General features: G+C 40.6%; 1 protein-coding gene across 1 annotated transcript in view; it reads left to right on the forward strand.

Annotated features, from left to right (window-relative positions):
- FNDC3B (fibronectin type III domain containing 3B) overlaps positions 1 to 11,661 on the forward strand; it is a 269,959-nt gene that overhangs the window by 208,945 nt on the left and 49,353 nt on the right. The window contains exons 15-22 of the mRNA XM_015564176.1: positions 809 to 895; positions 2,104 to 2,242; positions 4,070 to 4,141; positions 6,174 to 6,261; positions 8,103 to 8,124; positions 8,247 to 8,255; positions 9,079 to 9,184; positions 10,070 to 10,242. Coding sequence (XP_015419662.1) covers positions 809 to 895; positions 2,104 to 2,242; positions 4,070 to 4,141; positions 6,174 to 6,261; positions 8,103 to 8,124; positions 8,247 to 8,255; positions 9,079 to 9,184; positions 10,070 to 10,242 — 696 coding nt within the window. The remainder of the gene's footprint in view (positions 1 to 808; positions 896 to 2,103; positions 2,243 to 4,069; positions 4,142 to 6,173; positions 6,262 to 8,102; positions 8,125 to 8,246; positions 8,256 to 9,078; positions 9,185 to 10,069; positions 10,243 to 11,661) is intronic.

Below are 11,661 nucleotides of genomic sequence, written 5' to 3' on the forward strand. Positions count from 1 at the left end.
GTTTATATATAGTTTTGTTTGTGTGTTTGTTTTCTTAGTCACTTTCCCCACCTGGCATGTAAGCTTCTATGGGCAAGACTTTGTGTCTGCTCGCAGTGTTGACCCCATAGAGCATAGAAAAGAGAGCCTGTTGCATAGAAGTGCTCAGTGATTTGGATGGATGGATGGATGGATGGATGGATGGATGGATGGACGGACGGACACACGAGAATACTGTGGAATAAATCCTCTTAAAGGATCACCCCTTCCCCATCCAAGCTGTCCTTTCGCCCTTGGCCAGGAGAGGACACTGTGTGGTCAGAAATCTCAGGCACGACTCACATAGCACATTGCAGCTCCACAGTGCAGACCTCAACACAAGAGGCTTTTTCCGTGACAACAACATTGGGAAATAAGTTTCTTAAGTACCTGCTGCTTTGTAACAAGTACCATTTGGTGGTTACGTTTTTTTGTTTAAAATGCTTATTGAGTAACCAGGAAAATTTGCTCTGAAGGAAAGCATTTGGTGACACTACTCCAAAGCAAATTTATACTCTCTCAGAGAGCATTGTTCTCATTTAAGTTAGCATTAGCCTCACGATAAAGTGGAACAGACCCAGGAGGAAGTACAGTGGGATAGTGTGACGTTTTACCTAAAGCTAGAATGCTAGCCACAGCACCAAGGGCTCCTAACCCTTGTTTGCAAGTAGCCGCCCGACCTCTGGCCTCCCGGTGATGCGGAGAGAGGCGATATAAAAATCCTACATACACAGGTATGTAGTGCCCAGGTTTTGTGGTACTGATGTTTTTTCTGGCTTTGCCTTTTCAGGATAACCTTTTCCACCCAAAATACACTGGAGAGGATTTAACCTGTACTGTGAAAAATCTCAAAAGAAGCACACAGTATAAATTCAGGGTGAGTCAGTCATTTTGGTACCTGAACTGCTTTAAAAAAGAAGCTGTTTTCTGTTTCACCCATTTATGTTTCAAATTGACTCTATAGGTTAAAAAAGATGTTTTAAGTTCGAAGCATATCCATTTTTGAAGTAACATTTATAAAATGCACACCATACTTTCATTTTACAATCTGCTTTTGAGAGGGAAGCAGTAGCGTGCTGTAATAATTTGTATCACGGCCTGGCCAGATGGCCTCGCCCAGGAAGACCCAAACTCAGCGCACCTGTCTCTCCCCCGCACGGCACACCCTGCTCTTTGCTGCTTCTCCTTTTCATCGGATTTCTCTTTTATTCTCCACTTCCCTTCGCTCTTGTGCCCATTATGTTTCCTCAGCCATTTCTATTTTTCTTTACCCACTCCCTCCCCCCTTAGGCGTTTGCTTTGGTTATTAACAGCCAGCATTCATGTCACTGTAGGACTTGGTGTCTTAGCCACAAACGCTGCTTTGCCGTCGGTGAGAGCGGAAACCCGGTGCTGTAGCACCGCTTGCTGACCCTGCTCGCAGCCCTGTTTTCTGATAGGACAGTGCGTTTTGGAGAGAGGAGGCTCCCCCGCCCCTTCTCTAACTGGGGACCTAATGGTATTGCCTGGCATATAGTAGTCACTCAGTAAGCAGCTGTCAGAGTAGCAAGTGAAGGTTGTGACTCAATTTGAGGAAAAGGATAGTTTCTGATATTGTAAGGACCCTTGCTTTTGGTATTTGATGCTGGCTGTGAGAACATGGCTGCACTGCTAGCATTTCTCCACGAGGTGGCATTGCCCTACTCTTAGACAAGTGAGGTTATTTTTGTCTGCTTGCTGCCCCTCCATGTTCTCCTTCCACTAAACAATGCGAATAAGGTGGTGATATACTGGCTTTGTTTTGTGTCTTCTTGAAAGGGTAAAAATGTCCTTAGCTAAAACCCCCACCTTATTTTATTTTAAATTGTTAATAGCCAACTATACAGAAAATAAGAACTTCGTAGAGAAACACAAGTCAGTAGTTTGCAATTGAGAAAGAAAATGTGTGTGTGTGTGTGTGTGGGTGTGGGAGAGAGAGAGAGAGAGAGAGAGAGAGAGAGAGAGAGAGAGAGATGGGGGGATACTAAGGATGCCTTGATCTTGTCATGTCATTGCTTTAATAGCTGATGTCTAAAGCATGTTAATGTTATCTCGGTTGTGGTACAGCTAACTGCTTCTAACATGGAAGGGAAAAGTTGTCCGAGTGAAGTGTTGGTGTGCACGACAAGTCCCGACAGGCCTGGGCCGCCCACGCGACCCCTCATTAAAGGACCGGTGACGTCACATGGCTTCAGTGTCAAGTGGGGTATGTTTTGCTGCTGTTGCTTCTTTTTGGACAGATTTTTTTAAATGTATTAATTTCAGTAGTGACAAACCAAAATAAAAAATAAAAGGGCAGTGTTACTTGCAGGAGTTTTACACATTTGGAATAAGCATATGAGATATATCCAGAGAACTCCACAAATTGGTAAATGGACAATTTAACAGCATCTCACTTTCTGATTTTCCTGTATTACATGGTTTTCCTTCTATATCTTTAATGTATTATTGATTTGAATGTAGTAATCTCTGAATATGTATTTCATTCTTCAATAGTTGCCCTTAAGAAAGTCATAGTTAATGTAAAGAAATTATTTATAAAGTTAATATTGAAGATAAACTTCAAAATTTAGGTATGTCATCATGAGTAAATTTTGATATACAAAATGTTCAAGTTAAAATGAATTAGGAAAACTTTAGGGGTTTGTTTTGTGTGTGTGTGTTTTTTTGTCATTTGTATGTAATAAGAGGCCTTGAACTTCAGGAATTTTTCATATTGAAGTTCATTATACAGTGTGTGGGGACATCAGGTAGAAGGAGATTGTGGCTCATCACCTCTGTTTTTATTATGTCAGTGAAATGAGTGCCATTAGAATGTTGATAAGCATTTGCAATTATATGTAAAACATTTATGATATATATAAATATCATTGTCATATAATAATATTTACTACCTAAATGGCAAAAAAAAAAAAACAGTAGAAATTTAAGATTTTACCTCGCAGCCAAGTAATGTAAAGGAAATTTAAAACCTTATTAAATAATTATTGGAGACCAGCCACTGAGACATATAACTGTTTCAAGTTACCTAATAATTTTGAGAAAGAATTATTAGGGTATGTATTTCCCTGGAAGATGGATATGATTAAGAGAAACTATAAAAATCTAGATGTGCTTTTTATGCCATACTGTAAAGTTTTTTTCTCTGAAAATCCTAGAAAGTTCTGTTCACACCAAGTATTTACTTTTATTGGCCATATGCTATAATATTTAACTTTATAATTATTGTTTTAAATATCTATTACTGAAGTCTGTATACATTAATGGAAATAGCAGGTGAAGAGAGGAAAGTAAAGTTCCTAAATCTATATGTGAATAATCTGGGGGCACATCTAAAATACAGAGAGTAGAGGTAAATTCTGCGTAGTCTTACAAAATTACAATGCAAGAAATGTTTCTGCTCAGGAAAGAAAACTCTTGTAGGCAGTCGGGAGTGCCACCGGCCTCTGGGAGTAAGCCAGGGCCTCCTCCTCAGACCACCTCGTTAGTGCACGTTCTCATTGATCCACGACTGTGGTTTCACATCAGTTTCAGTTGGGATATAAAGTTTGCTCAGTAGCACACTGTGGTGGAACAGATAGATTTATTATATTCTGACATTTTATTTATTTTGTCAATGAATTTTGCACTCTCTTTCCTTCATCCTCCATCTCTCAGAAGAATCTGATCAGTGATAATATCAGTGAAATAAAAAATATACATATATATATAAATATTTCATCTTATATAGAAATCACTAGATATTAAAAAGCAGGTTTCAGAATTCTCGAAGTAACTGGGTTAACATAACTCTTAGAAAAATCAGTTTGTATTTTGAATTTTGCTCAGGTTTCACTAAATGAATGCTCATTGCCATTTCTAGCTCTATAGAACTTTGAATAATCTGATAGTATTTAAGGTTCGTTGGTGTTTATGTTCTTTTGTTTTTTAAGACGGGGGTTGTGTGAAATAATATTAACTGTGCCCCTTGTTTAAATGCAGAGTTGAGGTAGTGTAATACATGATTTTACATGTATGTTTGTTTACTTTCCAGATCCTCCAAAGGACAATGGTGGTTCAGAAATACTCAAGTACTTGCTGGAGATTACTGATGGCAATCCTGAAGGTCAAGTTTTGGGAAATGGTTTCATTCAAATCCAGTAGCAACCCTATTTGCTAATATGAGAAACATCTATATATAGTAATAGTGGGCTAGCATTAATTCTAATGATAGAGCTATTATAATAAAGAAACCTTAATCACATATTGACAGTTTTTCTCCTTTAAACACGGCATTTTTATCATGCTTTAAAATTCTTATTTCTTTAAGCCAGCGGTCCTAACTAAGAGACTAATTCAATGTAATTTTTCTTCCCCTCTCTGGGCACACTTTCTCTGGAAATTCTTATAAACAGGGAGTCAGAAGCAAAAAGAAGGAAGGGTAAGGTGGAGATAGCCAATGAGTATGGCAATCTACAAATTCCCATGCACAGTGATGACAGACAAGATTAGTATTACTTGTGGGCTGGTAACAAGTGTCACACTTTTGTAGCAAGCATAGAAAATGTTCTTTTCATCTTTGTTTGATGTCTGAGTCAGATTATTTATACATTACTTGTCATGTGGATTAAACTGGGACAATGTTGGATATTGAGTTCCTTGAATAATGTAACATTTTTTGTAATTTTTAAAAATTCTTAGCTCTTTCTAATAAAATTCATTAGGCTTTAATAGAAAAAAAGTATAGTCATCAGAACTAAAAATGATTTCTCTCACCATTCTAATAATCCTTGTACTCATGATCTTAATAAAAAGCGATCCATACATAATGCAAAAAAAAAAAAAAAAGAGTTAACAGTAACTTTTACAAACAGAAACATCCAGGTGTGTGGGCTGCCCTGTATTCTGCACCACAATAACCACCTGGAGTACTTGGTTTTCACATGGACCAGGTCCTATTTTAAGCTAAAAAATCCTGAGAATGCTTTGAGATGGGCACAGCTGTTGTTAACATAAGCGCACGTGCTTTACTTTAGGAACCCTCTAGACGAGGCCCCTGTGTGTATGCAGTGGCTCCTGGTGAAAACCTGAGTACATTTTGCATTTTCTTGGTTCTCTGGACCACTGATGACAAACCAAAAATAGATGCCAGTCTCTCCTTAAAGCCCTCAACTTTGCTGGTGCATACAGTGGTGATGAATGAATCTCTGTAGTGGTCTTTGTTCCCTTTTACCTTTTTGGTACAGGTTTTATAATCAGCAATGGCAGGGTAATTAATATCCTCCCTTCTCCTGGGGCCCTCGTACATGTAACTTAATTGTAAATCTAACTGGATCAGCAACTGTGGGAATTTGTGGAAGTTACATTGGTAAAATATTACAGAACAGGGTAAAACATTTTCCCAACAACTTCATGGAGCAAAACAGTCAACTGGAAACGTAGCATTAGTGAGAGCAAAACAGAGGGAAAACCATCCCAACAGCCCAACTTGGGGAGGCCGGCAGTCGATGGAAGCACCCAGATGCCTCCCGTGGCCCTGCTCGCTCTCTAATCCCAAGAAGTGGTCAGGTAACTGCCTCACATACTGAGTGTTTCCTCTGCAGTTTGTTACAGTCTCGGGCGTTTTTGTCTTCTAAGTAGAGCTCCATGAAGATAGCAGGCCTTTACCCAGAGGACTCTGTGCAACGGGAGGATTTCCCTCCTGCAGCCTCCAGGCAGATAAGAGCAGGAGGCCTCACAGGCCAACCAGAACCTCAAGGCTGAGCAGCCTTCCCCTGCCCAGCGGCCCCGAGGTCTCACACCAGAACCATCCCACAGCTTCCCTGCCACTGTTCTGCTCCTTCACCACCGCCCCCCTACCCGCCCAGCCAACCTCAGATGTTGTGTGGTTTCCAGCATCTAACCGCTCAGTCAGAAAATGTAATAATGTGATATTAAGTAGTCTAGCCAGCAGTACTAACTATTAAAAATGACTCCATGATACTTTAATATTTAACTTTGTAAAGGAAATGGAAAGAGAGCCCTTTAGCTAATAAAAAAGAGAATAGGAGACACTAGTGTTTATGGAAACCACTTAAAGTATTTTTTTTCAGTTAGTGGTTGTTACTACTTACCTTTTTACCAAAGACATAAACTCACACACAAGTCTTGTTCTGCAGCAGGTCAGTGGGAAGTGGCATACAGTGGATCGGCTACAGAATATACGTTCAGCCACTTGAAACCAGGCACTTTGTACAAACTCCGAGCAAAACAAAAACACACACTAAAATTTAAAAAAGAAAAGAAAAATGTATCTTGGTAGTGTCGCCTGCTATGGCATCCTAGGAGGAAATGCAAAATTAGGGTTTTTTGCATTGTGTTGAAAAGATAGGCCCATCAATGTCATGAATCCTGAGAAATGCAAATTAAAACCACAGTGAGCTATCACCTCACACCTGTCAGAATGACTGTCATCAATACATCAACAAACAAGGATTTGGAGAAGTGCTGGCAAGGATTTGGAGAAAAGGGAACACTAGTATACCACAGGTGAGAATGCAGACTGGTGCAGCCACTGTGGAAAGCAGTATGGAGTTACCTCAAAAATTAAAAATGGAACTGCCTTTTGACCCAATGATTCCACTTCTGGGAATGTATTCAAAGAAACCCAAAACATTGATTTGAAAAAATATATGCACCCCTATGTTCATTGCAGTGTTATTTATAATAGCCAAGATTGGGAAGCAGCCAAGTGCCCATCAGTAAATGAGTGGTTAAGAAAGCTATGGTACGTTTACACAATAGAATACCACTTGGTCATAAAAAGGAAGTCTTTGCGACAGCATGGAGGGACCTGGGGAACATTACACTAAGTGAAATAAGCCAGTCTGAGAAAAACAAGTGCGATATGGCTTCACTTACATGTGGAATCTAATGAACAAAATAAACTAACAAATAAAATAGAAACAGACTCATTGATACAGAGAACAGACTGACAACTGTCAGAGGGGAGGGGGATTGCAGGGCTGGGTGGAAAAGGTGAAAGGATTAAGCAAAAAACAAACAAAAACTCATGGACACAGACAACAGTATGATTATTACCAGAGTGAAAGAGGGATGGGGGAGGTAGAGGGTAAAGGAGAGAAAAAAGTGATGGAAGGAGAACTTGACTTGGGGTGGTAAACATACAATACAATATTCCAATGATGTGTTATAGAATTGCACACCTGAAACCTATATAAGTTTATCAATTAATGTCACCCCAATAAATTCAGTTTTATAAAGAAAAGAATAAAAGATAGGCCCAGGTAATTCTCAACTGAATTGTGATATTTTCAGGTACATTTGTCAGTTATTTCTTACAAGTGTGATCACATGTGGCAGTTGAAAACTGAGTGTTTTAGCTAAATAAGGGAAACCTCAGTTATTGCAATGATAGAAAAAGGTAGAATTTAGAGTAAAAAGAAAGACGTCCTGCACAGTTCCCTGGCAATTTTGTGAGAATGAGGCACACCTTCTTCAAGGAACTTCGCTGCCATCTGCTGGAGAGTTACTGTAAAAACCATGTGCACCTGTGATAACTAAGCTGAAGGGCACCTCCTGCAGTTGTGCACCACCCAACTTACACATCTGTAGGCGGCAGCTGATTTCTTGTTTTCTATTTATATGACTTCACACCAGCCAGTTCATGTGTTGAGAGCCTTGGTTTCAACCCCAGTGTTCTCAGAGGCTCAAAATAACCTAAAGATACACAAGAAGTGCTCTGGAAGTGAGATAATTGCTGTCTAAATGGCTTTAACTCACATTCAGAAAGTGAGGGACAAGATGGTAATGACATTTTCATTGTAGAGATATTTAATATTATAGTTTAAAACCATTAATATTGAGAGAGAGAGAGATTGAGAGACGGTGGCTTGTAGTCCTGTGCTGGGTTGACTTTTCAAGAGAACACTTGTCATTTGGGTGCTTAATTTTGCCCATCAATCCATCTCCAGTATTGTCTTGTGTTATTTTTCTCTCCCCAAAGAGTAGTAGTGTAATGTTTACACTGCCCAGATGGCACTCCTTGGGAAAAGGAGTCCAGTTAGACCATGCTTATGCAGCGCTCTCTGCAGTGTCTCCCGGGGTGGGGTAGGTCCACACCATAGCCAGAATATCAGCAGGCACAGCCCTATGTGGGGGACGCTGCATGCGGCTCACGAGGCAGAGGTACCTCTCTGCACCACTTCTCAGGAAGGAGTTTGGTCGAGCAGCATAGCTCTGCCTTGTTCTCTCCTGTCTGGGAAAGGGGCTCAGCTTCCACACTACCAGCCTTCGCCACCAGTTCCTGTAGAGACACGGCTACTTATTGTAGCATGAATAGAACCTGCTGGCCAATGTCACCCTCAGCTGATTAATAATGAGTCTATTTGCTTTTCTGCTCTGGATGTGGATGGTTGGCCATTTATGGCACCATTTAAAATTTTCATCCAGCTGTTGTTTTGTGTCCTCTTCTGTCCTCATGAAGGGTCTCTCTAATTTTGGTTTAAAGGAAAATAGCTGTGTGCTTAGGATATAAAACACTCCTGTCTGCAAATCTGGCTTCACAAATATTCATTTTTAAAAAATACATTTTTATTGATTTCAGAGAGGAAGGAAATGGAGAAAGAATCATTGATTGGCTGCCTCCTGCATGCCCCCTATTGAGGATCGAGCCTGCAATCCGGTCATGTGCCCTTGATCGGGATCAAACCCAGGACCTTTCAGTTCGCAGGCCAACACTCTATCCACTGAGCCAAACTGGCTAGGGCTAGAAATAATCATTTTTTACCAGTGCCATATGCAGTATATGTCTACACTTTAAACACACACACACACACACACACACACACACACACACACACACACACACACACACACACACACACACACACACACACACACACACACACACACACACACACACACACATAGAAAAGCATGTGTACATATGCAATGTGTAACCTCCTTTGGTAGCGTGTACAGGTATGGGGTGGAATGTGCCTGGAATGTGGGGGTGTAATGAATTCACTGTGACTAAGAGTGCTCTCTGCTGTTTCTCTGCAGTGTTCTGAAAGCCTCCCTGTTCGCACACTAAGCATCGCACCAGGTCAGTGCCGACCACCGAGGGTTCTGGGTAGACCAAAGCACAAAGGAGTCCACTTGGAGTGGGGTGAGTGAGCGATGCTCCCCGGCGGCATGGACAGTTGGGACAGTTGGAGATGCTTTGTCATTAAGCTGGAAGTCTTTCTTCTGAAAGCCGTGCATTTTTTTCTGTTGAAAATGTTGTATTTCTCCTTGATGTATGTTGGCTTGGGTTTGTGCTCTCCCACTCACTGTTGCTCCTCCTCCTGATCCTGATGGCACCACACACGCTGTCCATCCTCTACCTTCGGAGGGCACTTTTCTAGATTCGAGAAAACATTTCAGAACAGCCAGGCTTCCTCGGGAACTTTTCAATTTCATTCATAAAAGAAAAGTTGTGCTCAATTTAGAGATTAAACCGAGAAATGAGGTAACAGCTAAGTTCTCCTCATCTTTGCTGCTTTGTCTTGTGTGGGTCCTGTTTGAATTCGAGCCATGTTAGCCTTTCTGTGTCAGCAGTTTATAGCACATAAAATTGCCAGTGTTAACCTGCAGAACCTTATCAGACTACTTTCTCCCCCCACTTATGTCTAAAATATAATAAAATAGCATGCCAACTTTGGGCCAGCTATCTTGACTTAATGTGACCTTTGAAGTTAAAAGAGAAGATTTTCTTCTCTGTTTCTTCCCTTCTTAGAATATAAAGAAATTTGCCTAATGGTTTTGTTTTTAAGTTATTGTATTAAGGTAATTAAGTATACTTAAATGTCCTTGCTTTGGAAAGTATCGATAACATCATTCAGAAACTTGTTCTTTTTGTTTCTCTTTTCTTTGGGGAGGAGGGCTTTTTGGTAGGAGAGATACTATGGGGGGGGCACTACATGCTGTTTTGCAAACCTTGTGGAAAATCAGATATGATCGTCGTCAGCTGGAAGCACAGAAATGATATGATGTGAACCGCCTTCACTCCTAGATGTTCCTGCCTCTGAAAGTGGCTGTGAGGTCTCCGAGTACAGTGTGGAGATGACGGAGCCTGAGGACGTCGCGTCGGAGGTGTACCACGGGCCAGAGCTCGAGTGCACCGTGGGCAACCTGCTTCCCGGGACCATGTATCGTTTCAGAGTGAGGGCTCTGAACGACGGAGGGGTGAGTAGAAGGTTCTAATACAAGGGTTTCTACCCTCCTGAAATTCCTCAGCAGCATCTAGCCAACCTTGACCACCGTTAAAGAAGTACATATAAATGTTTCTTCTGACTTGGTATATTGTGATTTCACACTCCCAGCATTGGAAATGTTGCTTCTATGTCCTCTCATCATTCTGTTAAGGTAGAGTTTAAGATTAATAGGAACATCACCCTTTAGATGCGCTTGTTAGTTGTAAAAATAATTTCCTATTTGCTCATTGACTCTGTTAATCAGTTATGAGAAATTAGAAGTGCTATATAAGATGCCCTCCCCATGTTGTCTAGATTACCCAGCAAGGTCTCACGTCAGTTTTACACTGAAGCGGGGGGAGAGGCTAGGGAAGCCAGCGCAGTGCTGTTTTATTCAAGTGCCTTCTGCTTCTCCTTTTGGAGTTGTTGGATGGGCTGTCAGATTGAAAGTATATGCCTACATTATATCCACATTGTTTGTTCCTTTTAAAAAAAAATACAGAGTGATATGGATTTTGAAGAGGTAACCCAGAGACGGTAGGGCTTTTGGATGTGTCAAAGATGGACAGAAACATAGAGGGCAGGAGGATATCGGTAGAGCAGACTGCCAGTAACATCCCCCAAAACTGCTGGTGATTTGTACAGATGAGCTCCATGCCAATTAATACATGTCATTAATTGATGACAAATTTTTAAATAAGAAAGCCTAACTAACAGCAACACGAAGTCCACAGTGAGTTTTTCTAGCTTTCAATAGTGCTGTTCAAACCGGTTAGAAGTGAAGTATGTGTGAAGTATGTTTTAGCCATTTCATGTTTGCCACACTGACTAAAGCATTTGGTCTGAAGTTGGATCTCAGACTTTTCACAGTAGCTGAAGTTCTAATTCCCCATTAGGAAAGCATTGCAGACACAACTATTTAAATTAAAACACACACACACAAACAAATGTGAAACTGAACAATAAAAATGTATTGATGAGAGGATACAAGAGCCTGAGCACCCAAACTTGTATACGTAAAAAGGGGGAATTCGAGGATCACAGATGTTGCAAAAACATTATTGTACTTTTGTTTCTGCCCTTTTTCCCATCAACTTTTTGGGGATCGCTGCCATAGCAAAGATAAATGTGCAACTGTACTGATTGGAGTTTTCCTTGCTCTCGCCTTTAATTAGTGTAAGGTATGAAATCTGCCTTCAGCCATGGTTTACTCCTGTTGTTGGAAGTTAACCATGTGTTTGACTTCAATCATCTACTGAGGTCCGTTTCAGAGAAATTCTCTCCCATGTTTCTGTTTCTGATGTCACAGGAACGGGGGAGGGGAAAATGTTTGGTAACCAACTTTCTAATCCCCTTGAATAAAAAGAATATACGTATGTAATAGACATCTACCACTCAGGGAATATATGTA

This window comes from Myotis davidii, unplaced genomic scaffold, assembly GCF_000327345.1.
Source record: "Myotis davidii unplaced genomic scaffold, ASM32734v1 scaffold115, whole genome shotgun sequence".
Taxonomy (NCBI): Eukaryota; Metazoa; Chordata; class Mammalia; order Chiroptera; family Vespertilionidae; genus Myotis; species Myotis davidii.